Source organism: Lepidochelys kempii, chromosome 4 (assembly GCF_965140265.1).
Source record: "Lepidochelys kempii isolate rLepKem1 chromosome 4, rLepKem1.hap2, whole genome shotgun sequence".
Taxonomy (NCBI): domain Eukaryota; kingdom Metazoa; phylum Chordata; order Testudines; family Cheloniidae; genus Lepidochelys; species Lepidochelys kempii.
The window spans coordinates 125,854,530-125,875,941 of record NC_133259.1 but is presented as its reverse complement, the minus strand read 5'-3'; the positions used below and the strand labels follow the sequence as shown (position 1 = coordinate 125,875,941).

General features: G+C 38.9%; 1 protein-coding gene across 18 annotated transcripts in view; it reads right to left on the bottom strand.

Moving 5' to 3' along the window:
* The window catches only part of CTBP1 (C-terminal binding protein 1), a 430,677-nt gene that overhangs the window by 85,683 nt on the left and 323,582 nt on the right, over nucleotides 1-21,412 (bottom strand). For 3 of the 18 annotated variants that reach the window (XM_073342797.1, XM_073342798.1, XM_073342806.1), the window contains exons 1-2: nucleotides 11,591-11,646; nucleotides 10,916-11,001 (exon numbers count right to left, since the gene is read on the bottom strand). The exons of 8 other annotated variants lie outside the window; for them this stretch is intronic. In XM_073342797.1, the coding sequence (XP_073198898.1) occupies nucleotides 10,916-11,001; nucleotides 11,591-11,631 (127 nt within the window). In that variant the 5' untranslated portion in view covers nucleotides 11,632-11,646. Of the gene's footprint in view, nucleotides 1-10,915; nucleotides 11,005-11,590; nucleotides 11,647-12,257; nucleotides 12,475-21,412 lie in introns of those variants that run through there. 7 more of the 18 variants (XM_073342812.1, XM_073342813.1, XM_073342807.1 and 4 more) reach the window with 5 other exon arrangements.

Genomic DNA, 21,412 nt, shown 5'->3' with positions numbered 1-21,412 from the left:
CACAGCACTCCCTATAAAATCAGCAATTTGCTATCTAGGGCCCTGATTTTGCAAAGACCTCCACACATACTCAATCGTATACATTCTGAGCAGTGCTACTGAAGTGAATCGGACTACTCACATGGGTAAAACTAAGCATAAGCGTAAGTCTTTGCAGAATCAGGGCCCAAAATTGTATCCATTTGTGCCGTATTATTCCAAGAGTTCAATGTGAAATGGAAAAAGGAACAACTTTGTTTCTGATTTCCTATTAAACATTAATATTTTTAAAGTGAATCTAATACTTCAGATAGATTTGATTTTCCAGCACTGTTATTTAGTGCAGAACGGGGACAACACAGGCAGCAACGAAGTAAGCCTCTACACGCTTCCTTGCCAAAATGTCTCCGCTGTGCTCTGAAAGGACCGCTTGTGCCAGGTAAGTGAGGTGTAAAGGTAGTTCAGCTTCTCAGCAATCTCTTCCCTGAGATTACAACAGTAGATTCCCTCGTTGACAAAGGCACCTATCTACTTGGCTTTTGACTGACAGCACTCGCCAATTCATATCAAACTGTACTTCAAACACTCGACAGATGATTTTGTTTTTTCACTCAGTACCACTTTGGGCAGGATCTGAACCACTGACCTAGATATAAAAAGTTCCATAATATTTACATATAAATACCACATACTAAAGAAATAAAACGTCAACTGTGCAGTAACTGGGAAGACAAACACCACAATTATACGTTCAGCAATAGTTCTAAAACAGCCTTTGATAGTAGAATCTATTTGTATAACTGAAAGAAAGAATGTTGGCCAGCAAATGGATAATATCACATAGAAAAGGTATTGTGGAAGCTCTCACTTTCTACTGACCAACATCCAAATGAAGACAGAAAGAACTGCAGGTGCAATTGGCGTTTCTGGTATTCTCCAATTATTTGCACTACAATTTCAGCATTAGGTATACACTGAACATTTTATTTGGGACTTGAACCATTTGTTTATGGCACAGAGATCACCGGACGACCAAGTGTGCTGTATTAAAATGAATTAAATGGTCTCAAGCTATTACCGAAAAGACAATCTGGACAATCTGAGTAGTAAACAACATTCAAAAGAGAGTCTTCTTGATTGCAGCTACCAGATACTGTGCCATGACACGGATCTGATAGAGGGTGTGACAAAAAAGCTCCTGATGTTTTTCTCTGTGTTCTGTCATGCGATCAATGAGGGGGAATTGTGTCCTGTTACGGATCCGATTCCTAAATTGGCCTTCATGTGTCCCTCTGCAGGAAGCAAAGCACAGGAGGAAGCCAGACGCAGGAGCTGTGTGGAATGGAGAAGATCCTAAAACTAAATCCTCTTCCCCCTATTAGACAGAAGCTATTTCTCCAGCCATTTTCCATTTGGTAAGTAAAGAGAGCTACTGTATCCGTAACAGTCATCTCAAAGTCTTGAAAGCTCATACAATGTGCAAACTCACACTACAAGAAATGATGTTCCCTCCTTTCCTCCCAGAGTTCAACTGTTAAGTAAAATTAGCATGTCTCCAGTCCAAATTTTTGCCTCTCAGCAGGCTTAAGAGTACTCACAACTAGCAAAACATGGTTGTAGTGCAGTCTGGTAACTTTTGGTTCCCTTGCATATTTGTCCTTGCAGCTTAATTGATGAGGTTCTACTTCTTGGTTTGAACATAAAGATCTTACCACCAAAATTTAAAGAGATGGCACTATAATGGTAGAAAGCACGTTTTCAGTTTGCCTTTGTGTGTGTATATATTATTTTGAACTGAATGTTCCGTCCTCTCTAGGGCATAACTATTTGGTCAGACCACAGCCTCACTTTTTGCAAACTGTATTTATTTATATTAATTTAGATTTAAAAACAGTCATATGCAGGCTCTGAGCACAAAAAACAAATTGCAATTTGTCATCCCCTCTACTAAGCAGCAGTTCTAAATACAATCATCCTCAATTCGTTTGTCAACACTACCATTTCTCCCATCTTTCATCAATGGCAGGCCAAAACAAAAAGAAGAGCCATGAAGCATTCCACCTTATTATCCACCTTCAAATCCCTCCTCAAAACTATCTTTAGCCACAATACCGACAAAAAACTTGACAACGGTTAGGCTGCTGGTGTACTGTCACCAATATTGTCTCAATTTTCCTTGTACTCCTCCATCTGCCTATATCCATCCCTGTCTTTTGGCTCATCATAGATTGTAAACTCATTCGGGCAGGGACTGTCCTTTTGTTCAGTGTTTGTACAGCTCCTAGCACAATGCTGTCTGGTCCATGACTAGGGCTCCTAGGTGATATGGTAACACAAATAAATACATAATTCCCTGAAAGTCAGCAAATGTGGCTATTTCAGACCTGGTGTGAGAGATATTCCAGAACCCCAGAGCTCACACAGAGAATACCCTGACAGCTTTGTACTGTACCCAGGGGAATCTAACACCACCACCACTGATGTCAATTGTGACAGCATATCACAGCACACTTCACAGGGATTGAAGCGAAGCTCATGTTTCAGTTAGACTGGGCAGGTCATGTGTTGAGGGTGGATGACACCATGCCAGAGCAGTCGCTATATGGTGAACTGAAAGTGAGCAACCATATCTGAGGCAGCCAAAAGAAGTGCTTCAGGGCCACCCTGAAGCACAACCTGAAGCATGCAACATTGATGATGACAACTGGGAGTCATCAGGAACAGACAGATCATGCTGGTGAGAAACAGTCAACAATGGGGTTACTCAGCTCGAGATTAATCACCATATGGATCCTGAGGCACAGAGGCCGAGTTGTAAACAGTGGCAGATTCAGTGGGCACAGGCTGTAATCCCTTCCTCGATATCAAGCTACATATGTGCTCAATGCAGAAAGGACTGTCACTCATGCCTCGGCCTACTTAGACACAATTATATTCACAAGACATAATACTGTCGTCAATTTTATCTTCAGTCACAAAGGACAACAATAACCAAATCACAAAGAGGCAGTCTCAGGTAGCCCAAACCCAAGAAACTGAAGGCCTGATTTTGGTTGAGGGGAGAGAGGGGCGCATAAGTTATTCAATAAAAAAAAGTCGGGAAGTAATTACCTTAGGTCTTGTCTACACAAGAAAGATGCACCAGTTAAACAAAATATGTTAATTTTATTTTACTTACTTATTTGCAACCTCCTGTATGGGTATGCTTACTCTGGTTTCAGAGCGGTTGATTTTGGTTTAGCTTAGACTGATTCCTAATCAATTTAAGGTAAACTGATTTAAGTCTGGTTTAAACTGAAATAAGAGAGTCAAAACAGGGGTTTGCACTGGATTAACTAAATCAGTTTGAACTCATACCTTTAGTTAAATAGGTGCAACCTTCTCATGCACACAAGGCCTTAGACCTGGGCTGAGCTGCCACAACACCTGAATAGAGCTACTCATTTACTGATCACAGAAGAATAATCAAGACTTAATATTGGATTTGAAAATACTTTCCAAATGTACATTTGAGAAGAAATCAATTACGCTAACTTTAAAGTCTTATTTCTGGATAAAAAATTAATCCCAAAAGAACCATAGTATACTTAAGCTATACGAGCAGAGGTAGTGGTACAGATTTTGCTAATGCTGTACAAAAACTTTACATTATCCACGATACAGACAAAAGCTCTCTTTTATGTGCTTCTTTCTTCCTTCTTTCCATTTAGTGAACACAAAAGAATATTGTCCCCCTTCCAACAAACAAAACACCACTTTTCCTAACAGAGCCATACAGCTCAGAGTGTTCAGAAACAGACAGATTAAGAGGCTTAAAGCAGGCCAAGAGAGACGACACTCACGACGTTATTAAACCAAAAGTGAAGCTGTATGATGTTCACGGTATTTTAGGCACTAATCCTTTCCAGCTGCCCATTTACAATGCACTGTAATATTTATATTATTTGTTCAGGTCTTTAAGACACCCAGACCAGTGGTTTAGGTGTCTCTATATCATTCCAAATTCTATAGCTGAATGAGGTAGCCAGTGCCTCAGTAGTGGGCCAAATTCATCCCTGGTGTAATTTCAACAAAATCAGTGTGTCACACCTGGGATAACTTAGCATGTCTGATCCTGTGCAGTGCTGAATGTCCTTAATTCTCAGTGACTTCATTGGGAGTGGAAGGCACTCAGCTTCTCACAGGATCAGGTTTAAAGTCTGCTAGGAAAGGTGAAGACGTGACTGCTCTTCACTGTCTCACCAAGGCCAATACCCAGGCTTATCAAGCAGCTCTGTCAACTGAATGGACATAGCAAGCAGCTAGGGTGCACATCTTGGACGGCTGCAAGATGATCGTGTGTGTGTGTGTGTGAGTGTGAGAGAGACACACTGGTGTAGAAGAAGAAAAGATAATATTTATTGAAAGGAACTCCACCTGGATATAAGGGGCTCAAACATGCACCCCTTGAACAAAGAGATGGTGAGAGTCTGGTCAGAGGACTAACAAGGATAAACAACATGCACTACCAACAGTGAACAGCAGCCTATTACAAAAGTTTCAAAAATTTTCAATACTGTGGGAAACTAAAACTCCCCTGCAGTACCCTCGTCATAGCTAATTTGTGATTTCCTGTACTCACAGTACTAAATGCACAATAGAGCCTCTATTGTGAGCCTCCTCCCGCAAGCATTCAAAAAAGCAACACATTCTTTTTATCTAGACAGTGGAGTCTCATATACATTATGCTCTACCCAGCTAAAAGGTTATTTTCTTAGCTGTTGCTTTTGCACATAATAAAATCTGCCATCTAGTTGCATCACTTCAAAGACCCCACAGGACAAGCAGCAATGGTGTTTTAGGAGCCAAACTGCTGACTACGAAGCTCAGCAAGGGGAGGCTTAAGAAGCTACATAAATATTGGGAGAAGAACAGGAGAGGATTCTAATTGGAGAACTGTCCCAAAATTTAACACACTGAGATGAACTTCAAAACAGTAATGCCGCTGAGGGGGGTGAAGAATCAATGAGAGCCCCCTGATGGAACCAATGAACAAAAGTTACAGTAATATTAATTATGCATGTGCACAGAGGGGAGAATATGTCCTTTAGCATACAAGTTACCTAAAATATTAGAATCCTAGGCTTTGGGCCACCAGTTTTTGTAAAAACATTTTGAATACGAAATATTTTTTTTAAAGATATTAGATTACAGAATAATACTTTACGTTTCTGAAGAATCCCAAAAGTACATTACAAACAAACATACAAACACACAAAATTGCTTCAAACACCACTAAAACATAGCTCTAGGAGCGGAACAGAGATCACTATAAAACAGTTTAGGACAGACAGTGAAGACTACCTTAAGGAGTAATTTTAGACTGGCAGAATATAATTGCCGGAGTTAGAATTTAGCCAGGGCTAACATGCCAAACAAAAAATGCCATGGGATCTTTGGCCAAAATCTTAATTTTATGTCTCATCCAGAAGGCATTTTGGTAAGAGGGAGAATGATGCAGCTAGCATATTCCAACCAGCACAGGAATGCACACATGCAACATCAGACTGCTGTCAACCAGTGAAATAATTTCTTTCAATCCTGCTCATTTTAGGAACAGGAAAAATCAACACAAGAACAGCTGTGATATACGTTAATGCTGTTCAGCAAAGTACAAAAAGCACATGAAGATGTTTAGTAGACTACAAATGTGAAAATGCTCATTATCTGGGTGAAAATGAACAGTTTAACACATCTGGTACAACACATTAAAAAGAAAAAAAAAAAACATTTAAAGATCAGTTTAAGGGTTTGGTGACTGGCTTGTAGTTATCTCTACAAGCAGTTTTGTCCTGCATGACTCTGCAAAGATTAACTGCTACGTACTGAACAAGGCCACACATCTAATGAAACATGACTCATTTGGTAACTCTGATGAAGTACTGTACACTACAGTTTCAGGTGGGAGACATTTTCTTTTTTCATTTTGAGATTGTTGCCCTGTGAACGTGTGAAGACACAAAGACACATTTTTATACCTCTCATATTACAAATATCGGGCCAATTCTGAAAGTTCATATTCAGGCAAAACTCCAATGGAAGCCAACAGGAATTTTGCTTGGGAACAGTGTGATTTCAAACAAAGTAAGGACATTTGGATTTGGACCAATAGCAACGCTGTCACTGGCTGCCGCCCCCAGCTGCACCCTGTGACTCTAACAGGAGTCACAGAAAGTGCAGTGCAAGGAAATGCTGCCTCAGGCAGCATTCACTTTCGGCAAATTCTCCTGTAGATCAGCCACAATCTGGCTGGAGAGCATACTTGAACATACTTTTTAGTGTAGCTCCTTCCTGGTTCATTTGCTCAAACTCTGGCTCACTCATAGGCCACAAAGACATTTTGCAAGAGTGAGGAAAAGTGGCTACATATAGGAGGGGATGGAAACTTCCTGCACAGCTGCTTCTCTCCTGGGCCTGGCCCCACCTGGCTTATTTTTTTTACATTATCTTCCCTGCACCCCAGACAGTGTGTGCGGTGGTTACCAGATAGGCCACTGCTTGTTTGTTAAATGAACGAGGAGTACATGTGGCACCTTAGAGACTAAAAAATTTATTTAGGCATAAGCTTTCGTGGGCTAAAACCCACTTCATCAGCTGCATGCAGTGTAAAATACAGTAGGAAGATATATATTGTGCACAGCCTCTACATAAATGTGCAACATGGGGAAGAGATTGCAAGCACCCTTTCTCCTTTGTGCCTGCTTTATATGGCTAGGCAGACTAGTGCTTACACTTAGGGAGCCCATGAAGTATTTGCATAACTGTTGATACGAACCTCTTCTAAAGGGGGGCCATGCCTGAGCTGGCCTAATGCAGAGGGTAATGGAAGGTGCACCTCTCTTTAAGTCAAGGGCAGAACAGTGACCATGCTCATATGGCAGTGTCCTGAATTAGGCTCAATGCCTCCACGAGCTCCTTCCAGAGTGGTGTACAACCATGCACCACCCCCCACAGGGCCAGATACAAATGCTACAGTTTGCCCAGAATCTTTAAATAAATATCGGGGCTCTTTAGGAAGCCTGTTACTGTACCATCCCACAATAACAAAACCTGTATTGTGAACAGGAACTGCGAATCCTGACTCAGTAAAGCAAGGAATTTTATTTCGTGCATTTCATATTTTCACATCAGAACCAACACATACAAGATATGAACAAATACTAATAAGTGACTAGTCTCAGAATGAATTCTGCGGGAGGCACAGGGACAGAAAGCATGAACAACCTTCATTCCACACGTATGTAACTTTGCCAAGGGGGAATATAACAAATTTATTTGGGTACTGACAAGGGACACCCAGCCACTGACCTGTGCATATAACTATTTTAAAAGAATACAATCCATTCCATAAAATATCTAACACCAAATACAATTACAGAACCACATGACTTAACTTATACTTAAACACTAAAAAAAACCAATCCCCATACCTCATGTATTACAGAAATAAAAGCTTCCTTTGAAAAAATTCAAGTTTAAAACCATTGTAAAGGTCAGTGCTCTCAGCCAATGTTAATCTCAGTCTAAATGTTTTTGGTAAAAGAATAAGTACTGAATATTTAATTTGTTTTCTTTAGCTTTCCTCTATGTCTCATAGTCCTGGCAATCTTGCTTTTTACAAACTTCTGACCTTGATGCCTCACATCATAGTCACCATCTTCCTAGCTAAGGATGACTGGACTTAAGACTCCAAAGTCTATGGAGGAGAGGAGCCACAAAGGAACAAAGTAGATATTTCCATCTCCTTCTGAAGAGGCCTGATTGAGTACCCTTTATTTTATATTTGCTCAAAGCAACAAAATTTTCCTTGTTAAGTATCAGTAATGCACATCAAAATATGGGAAGTGTTATATACAAAATTAGAAAAACCCAATTATATCTATTAGCCACTACCTGGATAATTGCCAATTGGAATTAGATAGGAAACATGATGGCTACAGGTAAGATACGAAAAATGTTTTTTAAAGGAAACAAACGAGTTTATAGTTTTCGTCATAAATTATTGCTCTATTACAGCAAACAAATTTATGTTTCACACATCAAAAATAGTTAAACTTTTCATTTTACATAAATTCTTGGGAAACTGTGGTAGGTTTCTTATAAAAAGAGATTTATATAGATTTTCACTTCTTTACCTTGCTAGTTATCTTATTTCTTTACTAGAACAGTCACCTTTTTTGTAGATGCTACTTATTGTGGCAAAAACTTCATCACACCTAGGAAAAGGTCTTGATTCACATCCCTTTTTGGTCCAGTGGCACAAAGAGAGCTGAATCTGCCCCTCCAGAATACTCCATTTGCAGAGGCTAATTTAACACCTCTACGCAAATTCCCACCCTGACCAGGATGTATAGGGCAGGTTGGGGCAGGAGGGAGTATGGCCAAAGCACAGTTCACTCCAGCTATTCTCCGACAGTGTAATAGCTCATAGAGGACAGTCAGAAGGCAGTGCAAATTACTGGAGCCCTGAGGCTGTTTTAAATTGTGCTGGGGATTGGACAGGCCCCTGGCCAGGACCCGAATTAGGGAGGCTCGAAAGTGGTTTAACCAAATTAAGTGAAGTAAAGCAGTACCAAATATTCTGGCCTCCAAACTTTACAAACCCCTAAGCAAACTGTTAAACCTAGGGGCTCAGAACAAGCTCCAGCCCCCAACCTGCTCACAGTTTGAGATTTCCTTAGCTTTGCTTTCCATCAGATGCTGTCATCACAATGTTGTACATCACTTAAAGCCAGGAGAAACTCAAATGGTCATGGACTCCTAATCCACTCCCGTACATTAGTCACTCAAGAAGGTGGGATGAGAATATTTTGGAATGAAAAAAAATGTAGTTGAAAATATTACTTTTAGAACTTAAAAAAAAAACAAAAAAAAAACGCAACCCACAAACAATCTATAGTGTCCTAATGTTACTTTAAATTGCGAATTATGTTAGTAGGAGACAGTTTATATTTTTTATGTTTTGGCAATCTGAAAACGGCCTGTTTTATAATATGTAAAGAATTTCTGCTACACATTTCTAGTGGGATTACACACAGAAATCAGCTTAAATTGCCATCTTCGTTTTTGAGTTGGTAAGAGAGGAGGATAATGAAAGTAACCATGAGTTTTTTCCTACCCCTCAGTAATGTATGCTCCAGACACCCTCATCTCTACAGTATGAATTTAGTTAATAGACTGGGCGCATAAGTGTATGGTAGGGAGATAAGGAGAAAGAGGTCTGTCCTATAATTTTTATCCTAACCTTACATTTTAGGCCATTTTTTATTCAATGTCACTCCATCCCAACTTTCTCATTAAATAAATAATTACAGGGGCCAGGCCGTTAGGCAGCCTTAGATGAAAACGCAGTGTTGCTATGGGATTTGAAAGCCTGACACATGCTGTAGCCCAGAGACTAAGAGTATCACCTCATCAATGTTCCCAGCTGGCCCAAGAAGCAAGAGCCCCTAATATTACTCTTGAATCTGGGTCTCTAGTTGTCATCCACCCAGAGTTCCTTACAGAAACACAGCTATTACAAACTAATAGTGGGTAAGAAAGACAAAATGGAAACTAGCAATTGTAGCCCAAAATATTCAGATGACTTTGAATGAACAAGGAATAGTGGTATTTTATAGAAGTAAATCAGAAGACAGACCGACCAATTCTTGTGTGTCTTTTCTTAAATACAACTAAAGTCAATGTCTTACCATATGCTCACTGGTCATTCAAAATATCTAATTAACAACCTAATAATATTTCATTCCCTTAACAGCCATATAAACACACATTTTAGGAAAACACTGAAGTTTTCCCAAAGGGTACAATCCTGGCTAATTATCTAATTGCTGTAGATGTTCTTAGTTGACAGAGATGGATTGAAACCATGCTTAAGAATGTTGGAATGCATGATACAGTATCCATACGATAACACATTATGGTGGCAGCCTAATTCTAATCTCTTTAATGAGATTTTTGAGCTAAATACTGTGACTGCTGCGTTCACATTATAAATAAAACGATAACTCTAAGAAATACAGATTAGTATATTAAAGCATCAGGCATTCTGAATAGGGAGTTGCGACAATTACTCTTTGATGGTGCAAAGACCAAAGTTTTAAAAAAAAGGGTAAAAGTCAAACCAACTGACATATGTAAGGACATTTTTGAATTTAATTTGTCACATTATTAACAACTCAGATATCATAGCCCATATGGCACGTCACACTCCCTATAAGAAACACATTTGTATGCACACTGAATGTTTGCATGCTGCAGTTTTCCCAATCTACATACCACAAGACTGAATTTAAAAATCCACAAAACGAAGTTTATTTCAAAATAGTAGCTTCAGTAACTGAATTATATATTTAGTACTGTAGTTAACTGCAAAGAGGTAGCTCCTGTCTGGATGGCTAAAGTAACAAATTATATAATATTTAGATTATATTTTAAAACATCAAAAATACACTGGTGTAATTTTGTTGCCATAAGGAGGTGGAGGTCAATATAAAACAATAATATTACAAATAGCAAAATTAGGAGTTGGTGTTACTAATTTTACACAGATACTATGAGGAGGTTCATGATATGGCACAAATATGCCACTAAACTAGACCAAAAATACAGAACAAGCAGGTATATTGTGAAAACATTCTCTCTACCCGTGTAACTTTCTCCATATTAAGCTTATTTTACTCTACTTTTATTATTTACTAGGTAAGCGAAGGTATTCAGCAGATGCATTTAATGAGCTGATCCTTCCATCTAAAGCAGCAATGATTTATATATGTCTGATGTTTATTAGTGTTTTCTGGTTCCTTTTCTGCAGGAATATAATAATGAGATTGAAGTATTAAAATACATGGACCTGACTGCTTGCAAAGGGACTAGAATGCTAAATAAACATACTTACATTTTCTGAGATCCAGGGAAAGGAATCTCTGTGATGCATTAGAATCACACACATACATCCCAAATACTGTAATTCGTTTTAATTCACTGAAAAAAAAGTACACATTCACTACAGTCCTATTAAGCCCCATTAATTTAAATGAGGCTAAATGGGTGATTGCCTCACGGCTGTTACACCAAGGACTAAAAGCAAACATTCTTCTTAATAAGGACAAGAGTTGTTAAAATATGCACTGAAATTCAATTATTTAATTTAAGCCACAACAGGTGAAATTTTTTAAAGTACGGCTGGTAATGTCGATGGCTACATACAGTCTACTTCACTATCAAGAGTGCAAAGGCAGCCATCTGATTTTAAAAATATTTTTAAAAAACCCAAAGACACATAATAGACAAATCTACACAGCAAATGAAGTTATTATTTTGGCTCTATAGCTTTCTCTTTGGGAATCACTCGCTGTTCGATTCTATATTTTGTTGTTGCTGACTGAAGCAGCATATAACAGTTTTCAGATTAACAGAAACATTTTAAGCTGGCAGTTGAGCCAAATACTGTAACATCACCCCATGCGTATGAGCTGTCTTTACCCTCAACAGCAGCAGCAGCAATCCATAAATGCCTTTGCTAGCATATTTTTAAAAAATAGGAACTCAAATTTGTGGAGGAAAGCCTTACCTCACAAATAAATAACCTATCCCCATACGTAGCAAAGTCATTTCAACATTCAGGCCTTAAACAGTTTTTTTTTTTTTTTAACAGTAATAAAATGATTTTAACTTCCTGTTTACTGAAAAATTAGCACAGCTTTTTCTACATGGCATTTTACCTGCCTTTTACTGCAGCTAAAAGCCAAGACACTGTTTAATCCCTGAGCGGGTGTATGGGGAGAAAAAGAATTAAAATCATGGATATAGATTTAAGGCTATTTTAGTGCAGTCTTTTTTTTTCTTTTTTTCTTTTAAAGGGTGAAATGAATCAACAGCCAAGTTCGAGTCCCTGAACTAGGCTTCACCCGAGCTTGCTGTTTCCATTTTTTTTTTTTAATTTTTATTTAAATCTCTCTATTCCAGCAGTTACTAGGCAAAGTTGCTCGACAGACAATGTCTGGCCACCCGCACCTCTCATGACAAATAACCTTATAGTCTCTAACAAGTCTAGATAAAAAAAAAAACAAACCAACAAACCCAAACCACTCTCACACACACAAAGCGAGCAGGCAGCGAAGGGAGGGGGAGGGGAGGGGAAGAAGCAGAGCGAGCCTTTATGTCCACACAGAGATCGATGTCTCTTTAAAGCAAGCTCACAGAGGAAATCGGAACAAAATAGACAGTGAAATCGTTACCTAGTGGCAAGCCCTTGTTTAGTAAATGAGAACTTCCCATTGAGATAGCTGTCCAGTCTCTCTACAAAGAGAACTTCACTCCAGTATCACCACACACAAATATCCTAAGCATATGGCGGCTACTTCTAGTTCCCCCCGAAGTAACACACAGACAGACACACACACACACAGACACACACACACAGCCCCAGCGCTGCTGTCTCTGAAAGTGGGAGAGGCGCTGCAGGCGGAGCTTAGGTCCGACGAAGCTAATCTCTTGTTTCCAAGCTCGGAAGTGCCATCAAAAGCAAACGGACGGGAGGCAGAAAGCAATAGCTCAGGGCTGCGGCCCCTCTGTCAATTTTCAAAACAAAAGCAATTGGGGGACACGTTTTTCACAGTTGCTTATTAGCAACGGAAAGGGGGGGGGGAAACCACACACGCATTGAGAACCTGGAATTACTTTTATAGCGCAGTAAAACGGAGTTATTTAGATATATTTTAGCAGCTGAGCTGTTTGAAAAGTTTCACAGTGTAACTATATGATGTGTTTTCTCTTTAGACCAGGGGTTCTCAAACTGGGGGTCGGGACCCCGCGGGAGGTCGCAAGGTTATTACATGGGGGGGTCGTGAGCTGTCAGCCTCCACCCCAAACCCTGCTTTGCCTCCTGCATTTATAATGGTGTTAAATATATTTTAAAGTGTTTTTTAATTTACAAAGGGGGTCACACTCAGATGCTTCCTATGTGAAAGGGGTCACCAGTACAAAAGTTTGAGAACCACTGCTTTAGACCCACAGAACAAATTCTGATTAATGCCTTTTTATATTCTTGTATTTTATTATGCAATTTGGTTGACGATTTCCTCCCTCCCCTATACATGAAGGACAATTTTTTTAAAATAAATAATTTCTTATTTTCTAAGGGCCCACACTAATGGCAAATAAGAAAAAATGTATCTTAGTTTATAGACCCCTTTCAGTGGCTCACACTGTAAATAATTAGGGCCCGATTCTGCTTTCAATTACCTTGGGGGACGTCGACTGACTGAAATGGGAATCCACCAGTCTAAGTGAGGGCAGAATTAGAACAAAAGGTATCTTATGAGCCAAATCCTGCCATTCTTCACTATCAAGCATATTCCACTAATTCTAAAATGATCACTGCGCTTTGTATGTCCCACCTCTGTGTCTGGTACCGGGTCTGTTACAGCTGTCATCTGGAGATCCTGGCTCTTCAGACCAAGCTTTATGAATTTATTTTCAGGCTGCCCTGGTGAGATGACGGACTACTGTCCCCATTTTACAGATGGGGAAGTGAGGCACAGAGAGATTAAAGTAAAAAGTATCCACTAACTTTAGTGCTCAATTTGAGACATGTGGCACCTCATTTTTCATGGTACTTAGCTTTATATAGCACTTTATATAGCTCCCACCGATTGCTCAGCCCTTCTGCAAATCAGACCCCAGGGTCTTAAATCAGACATCCAGAAAATTAAGAACACACGATTAGTGACTACCTGTGAAAAGTTTGGTTTAAGTAATTTGAGTGGTATCATATGGGAAATCTGTGGCAAAGGCATGGATAGAATCCCAGTTCTCTAAAGCAGCATTCAACTACCTTGATCATGAGACCACCTTCATTTTTTCTGTAGTCCCCTGCCTTCATTCACCACACACCTTCCAGCTACCACAACAAATGAGGCAGGGGTTGACAGGCAACAGTGTCCTTCGCTATACAACACTGATTCAATCCAAGAGCAGGAGCTTCCTGAGAAATGAATGAGACAGCGGTCCTGTGGAAAAAAATACTATGTGATCCTGTAATTAAAGACTTTATTATAATGCATACATAGATGGGGCTGAATTAAGGCTGCACCGAATTTATCTGTTAAAATCTAAGAGGACTCTACTGATCATGTATGTAGTGCTGACACAAAGACCATCCCACCTGCCAAATTTCCTGCTACATAGCTTTCCAAATAAAAAGTTGTCGGAATTTTTTAACATTGGCAAAACAGAGAAACGTTTTCCCTTACTCTTGTTCTTAGAAATGGCTGAACCATTTTCGCTGATTTTTTTTCTTTCAAAAATGCCTGAGACAGACACCCAGCATGTAAAATTTCAGCCCAAATGGTTGAAGTTTGCCAAAGTTGTAAGCAACTGAAAACAGGGTGTTATAATGAGAAGTGTCCGGGGACCTTAATAACAACAAGTGGGGCTACCAGCCCTGACTTCAATATTAATAATGATGATGACAGAAGTTAGTGGGGGCTATGCAGAGGCACAGGGCTTCTGGAAAGATTCTGGAGAATGCACATCTTCGAAGAGTCAAATGCATTACCCCTGATGAAATTATCAAGCAGAAACTTTAGTAGCTGGAACTTGCAGAATTCCAGTTCTCAAATGAGGAAAAAACCCGCACACCTGATGAATTTGACTAGTGCCCTATACATCACATTACATCTATTACAACAACATAAAATTATGGAATATTTTCTCCAATATTTTGGGTCATAAATTAATCTACTGTATAAATTAGACAACATTTTAAATTTTCTTCCATTGTTAATTAAGTATTAAAATTTCAAAAAAATGTAAAGGACTCCACTAATTTGCAGATACAATAATAAACTCAAAATTAAAACTGTCCAAAATATTCATCATATCTTCCTTACCAGAAAGTTGCAATCAGGCAGAATTCATAATTAAAATATACCTAAGCAAGGAAAATGTTACCAATTAAATATTATTTTCTTCATCGAACAAGCTTAGGAGGAGGATGGAAAACTAAAGATTTTGTAAAGACTACTGCCTGGCTGGGTCAGCTGACTTGCATAATGCAGTACACACTAAACTGTATGTGGAAGGGCTCTATGAAGAATATAATTAACTCGCATAATGGCCGTGCACTTGCAGGCCTAATCATTTACTTGGACCGGAGCTGTAACCATGGATTTATATTCATAAATAGCTACTACCTTTTCTGGAATCCTTTTCTTTTTCTGCATACAAGTCAGAGAGTAGAGTCTATTATTTTAATCATTTTACAAACTTTAATTACACTATCAATGTAGCTCAGATTTCAAAATGCTAAATGTTTCAGCCAAGAACCAATGCTAGAAATGGAAAGATTTTCTTTTAACAGAAAAGTCTGACAAATGAAAAGTGACCACCGTATCGTTTTCCAAAAATAAACCACCAGGTTTTTATTTGCAGTACATAGCACTGTAAACAGGCTTCAGAAACCAGTTTCTGGAGTACTGTATTTTTCTTTCCCTCTGACAAGTGTGCACACACACACAAAAAACAGGTTGCAGATTTTACCAACTTAAAGTAACAATCTACATTTTAAGGGTATGGAAAGGAAGAGGAAAATGTGTCAGGATTTGATTGGATTAAAATATAACTTTACTTCTAGTACATGTATGTGTCTCTGTAAAGACACACACTTGCAGTTTAGGGTCTGTTTCTGCTCCGACTGAAGTCTATGGCCAAGCTTCCATTGGCTTCAATGGAAGCAGGATCAGGCCATTAATTATCCAGGAACATTCAACTCAGATCCAGCCTCTGGGTTTCAGTGAGGAAAATCCATTCATTACAAGGAAGTGAGTTTGCTGTACATTTATCTCTGCCTGCTGTGTTATTCCATGTCAGCTGAATTAATCAAAGTTACTCCATCTCCTCCTATGCGATTTAATACTTTTCTGGGATGATCATTCTGATATCATTACTGCATCTTTAAACCTTAGGCTCCTGTGTGATTTAAAAATGCTACTGGGAAGGTGATAGACAAGATTATAGCCTTTTGTGACCACCTTCAATGCTTTGGAATGGTTTCATTGCACTGAGATGCCATGGTAATAGGTATATCAAAAGTACCTAACACAAATAGTCAGAAGTACCTATTAGGTAGTTGTCATAGTAATTTATTGTAGTTTGGTAATAATAACACAGCAAACCTGATGTCCAGATCATACTCCTATACACTCGGGGGGGGGGGGGGGGGGCTGGAAATTTTGTGTGGTTCCTTCCCCAGAATTTCTTCTGTATTCTTTTGTCCCCAGAGGAAAAAAGTGGGGGTCCAGACTCCAAATGCTTTGGATCTCAGGAAACTGCTGGGAGCACAAGTGAAGCACCTAGGCTTCCATAGCAGGCCCAACACCCTGGCCGTTTGGCTCTGCCCAGACCCTGCTAGGTGACTCCTTGTCTCAGGGCATTCTCCAGTAAGGAGGAGAGCTCTACTAACTTTCCTCCTGCAGCACTGGGGGCCAGTGAGAGCTGGGCAGAAATGGCTAAAATGCATTCTCCCAATCCCAGCTACGTCCCGTTTGTCTATCAGTAGGGCACAATCTGGGCCCGAGTTATTCATGTGGGGCTTAAAAATGTATTTCTAGTGGTTAGGTGTTTTATTGACATTTGTGCATGTTAATAAATGGCAGAATAATGAAAATACTGAAGCAAATATATATCAATTTACCGATATAATAAATTGCAACATAAAGATAATATATATTATTGTTGCATCACTAAAATTACAGCATGATGAATTAAGTATTATGCAACAATACAAGCAGGCATTGCCAGACAGGTGTATTTATCTGTTACAGGAGTCTCTATGATTGCCAATATGGGTATGAAGATAACGTGAGGAATAATTAATAGCACAATCAACATCAGAAGTAGAATTGGAATTCAATAATATTTTTACTAGGGAAACATGAGAAACAGATACAGCCAAGACCATTTTCTCAGTGGGGTTGCACAACTGGGCAAACGTTGTTCGAAAGTGGAACTGTTGTTTCAGGGAGGGGAGCGTGGTACAAAATATTATGACAAGGGGAGTGCTCTAAGTGAGGATAAGTTGGCATGAGGAACAGATGGAGTATTCAATAACAGGAGGTTATTAATACTACAGTTTGGTATTCTCTACACTACCTCACGAAGGGACTCATATGCTTGCTCTTTTCTTCTTGTTTGTAGGCAGGCTAGCAAATAATACGGATTGTAAGTAATGCTGTAATTTTTTCCACAGAAAAAGTTGCCTTTTTATTTCATGGAGGAAAATTTCATATTTCACAGGAAAACACCGAGGACCAGATCCTCCGTTGGTGTAAATCAGCATAATTCCATTGGTTTCAATAGAGCTATGCTGAGTTAAACCTTTTGCGGAACCTAAATTTTGTAGACACATTTTAATGGCCAGTACCAAATAAAGAATAATGTACTAGAAAAGCATCATGATCTACCTGAAAAGAGAAACAAAGACACCTCACTCACCTTTTAAGTTATTAGAGCTTTACTTTATTAATAATCATGTTTTTTCTGAGGACTTGTGGGGAGGGAGGGTCAGATTCTTTTTTCCCCCTTTCTTTCTCTGGTTTGTTTGTTCTTTTGCAGCTGGAACAAGAAGCCAGTGTTTTCTTTTCTCTTCTCTCTTATACTGTTCTCAGTGGTCTGGTTGTAGGCTCCCTATGAGCAAAACCAGGAGCAGACCAGCTGACTCCAACTCAGGCTCCACATCTCCTACCTTGTATACGCTCACTGATCCTTCAATCACAGCCGCATCCCTCAGACTATAACCTGCACATGCCCCGTATATGAGAAATGTCCACAAAATTTAACATTTTCTGTGAAATCTTTGATGATTATAGAAATAGTATTTTGCAGTAGTGGATTCTGATATGGTAGTCCTATGGCATTTATTCAATGGTAGCGCTATTTAACAACATATTTAACTATATTTCAATACTGAGAGGTGTTGGATTTTCCAGGTCACCAAAATCAGTTTCTTTGCTTCTTAAGAGTCAGCTTTTTTTGCACAGTGAGTGCATATGCTGTGGCGGAATAATATATTGTTTAAGAGAAGTATATCTGTTAAGAGTTGTATGTTTCAATTATGCACCAGACATTCGCAGGAATAGATCTAATCACAAGGGCATGACCTTGGGGCATTCACAAATTAGAATGCACAAGTGTGCTTTCGCAGAAGGTACCTGAATGAGGAAGTTTTATGTATTGTATTTTAGCAGTGATCCAACATATTCTGTGATTAATTTTAATGTGAAGAATGGGGTTCTACAATGTTCTTAGTTTTTGTGATGGGATTTATTTAGGGTGACCAGACAGCAAGTGTGAAAAATCGGGACAGGTGGTGGGGGTGGGGAATAGGAGTCTATATAAGAAAAAGACCCCAAAATCAGGACTGTCCCTGTAAAATCGGGACATCTGGTCACCCTAGATTTATTTCAGATATTCCTGCCCCATGTTGAACTAACATGCAAACTTTCCTTATTCTATTGTGAGTATCAGTGCTGGGTATTTCACACAGGCCTCACTTTGCCTCACTAGAAAACTTGCACTGTTCAGATGAATTTTAATGTTTCAGTCATTTTAAGACTGTCACAAAATTTTGAAATCATGAAATTTACAATTTTTTATGATTCAAGCATCTCCCTAACAGTATTAATCTCAACATTGGAAAAAATGTCCCAATGCATAAAATCAGAAAGTAAAATAGGTTATTAATAAAAGTAAAACTGATTGGTCTATTTTCATTGGTCAAGCTGAGTGAAATGCAAAAAAGTAAGGTAACAGTATAAATGGTGAAAGTTAAAAATATAATTTCAATAATCAAAGATACTATATGCAATACAAATAGGACAATTTTTTAAACTTGTATGATTTTAATATGGCCATGTACTAAAAATTACACCCTGCCTCCCCACCAAAAAAAGCCAAAACTCTATTTTCTTCAGATTCCTTGATCTCTAACCTAACCCAATGGAATTTAATGGTTTTCAAGATCTTTCTTACAACACCAATAGGAAATTAGAAGCTGTCCCATGTAGATAATATGTGCTAACTCTAGTGACATCTAAAGAATAGAGGACAACTTCCTTTGAGAGAGAGAGTTTCTAACAGAAGGAAGTTAAGATTTTCTTGTTAACATGAAAGGGGATGACCATTTGGGGGAGCAATTCTGGAATGGTTCTGAGGATGAATATGTAAGGCAAAAAATGGAGGAAGAATAAATTACATAAGAAGGCCATTGACTCTTAAAAAGAGGTGTTAGCAATAAGAAAAGTCAATTTAGGGGTCAGACAATACAGAGGGACCTTGGCTAACTATAGAAGGGAAGGCTCAATGAATTCTCAGAAACAGATTAAAATTCCATTTGATGAAGATGAAGTTCAGTTGTCTTAATTTAGTGTTAGCAAATCATCCAGGTAATAGAAATTGTGGATTCACTCCCTTCTCAAAGATGCAACGAATATGGCCAAGATCAGTAAATACTATGGGGACTCTTCTGGAAATATGAATTGCCAATACAGAACTGGAAATGCCTGTGATGTGCTGGCTGAATGAAGAAATGGAGTTATGTTTCCTTTAAACCAATAATCACAAAAGATTGTGATGTGAAGTTAAGTGCATTGCTAGATTAAGGGTCTCCAACCTCGATCTTGCCCTCTTCATAAATAAGTTAAAAACACAGGGTCAGAATGGGATTAAATCATCCACATTTATTGATTACCATGGAGTAAAAGGAATCAATTCACTGGGTAAACTCACCCAAGGGTACAGAGTATATAGCTCCAATCAAGAGGAGTTTGTGAACTAGGTCCAACAAGGCTTGTGTTCTGGTTGATGAAGAAGAGAAGACATGGCTGAGGGGGAGAAGAAAACTATAGAGAACCATGACTGGACGACATCCATGGCTCATCTGTTCATAGTGGAACAAGTCCAGACCTAAAGATACAATTACAGCCTGCCCCAGATGAGTGAGTCCCTTCTGGACCGGCAAATCTTCTTTGGGACTTGGTATTATTTGAGGCAGAGGAGAAATAGCATTTTCAACTGTACCTATGTCCAGAACTGAAGCACCCTTGGGAATTTAAAGAGTTAAAGGTATTTTGTAGCCTAGTGCTATCCCTGGAAGGTTTGTATCTCTGAGAGAACCAATTTTTATCCCTCTGCTGACGGAGAAACTGGAGCTTGTTCAAATCTCTATGAGTTGCAGAGACAGCAGACTGAGGCTGTTGGTGCCAGCAAAGCCCTTAAAGAAACAGGATTAGGCATTAAAAGGAAAAAAAATGCCTAGGATGAGCCCAGTCATGTGGGTCTGACTGCCAATCCAGATGTCCAGTCCAAGACTGAAAACTCATATTAGAAAATTCTTTTACATATAATGAAAGAAAATGATACTTTAACAAAATGAATTGCCACTACATTTACTTCCATAGAGCAAGATTCTGGCATGCTAGCATTGAACAGTAGTTTACTTCTCATATATGACATCAGTGGGATTACTCAGCATAAGTATGGTTGACAGATCCAGTCCCACACTGATCTGTTTTCAATGTGCGATTTCTTTTTAAAATGAGAACAGTGTAAAACAGATGTTCTTTGTTATGATGTACTCCATATACACAGAAATAGCAAGTAAAATAACATAAAGGCACAATAAAAAACTGAACCCATTTGAAGGGACTAAAAAAATCCAGAAGGTTTGTAATGGCTAAAACAACTCTAGAACCTCTACCTCTTTGAATTCAGTTCAGTTTGGTAGTAGCAGAAAGAGTTACTATCAAATGGCTGTTCAGGGGCCTATGTGGAATGAGTAAGTGGCCTCAAGGAAGTTCCCATTGGGATGTGTCTACAACTTTGTTGGTAGTCTCAGCAGAAACTGAGGACTCAGGGGACCCGGAGGACAAAATTTAGAAATATGTAAGTGGTGCAACTTAGTTTTTCTTATACTAACTTAGACTTAGGCCTACTTATGTCCACTAATACTCTTAAAGTTTAGTGTGACCAAATTCATATGCCAAGGGGCCAGAAGAAGGTAAAAGTTATAGCAGAGTATGAAATATATCCAACTGAAACTTCAGTTTGACTTTGAGAAGGCAGAATATAACTCTCCAATATGGAATATACATATATATGATACTGGTGTAAGTCCTCTACCCTGGTGAAAAGTACTTGGGATTCTTGCTGACCACATATAATCAAAATCTTGATTTTTCATCTTCCCTGGAAAATAGCTTCTCCAACAAAACAGTGCCCTTTTGATCAACAGCATTTCCAGCAATACAGTACTAACACTAAGTGGCTGCCAGCTATTGAATCATCACACCACTTCCTGAAACACCCTGGGTTTTCTTTGGCATTCTCCCTTTGA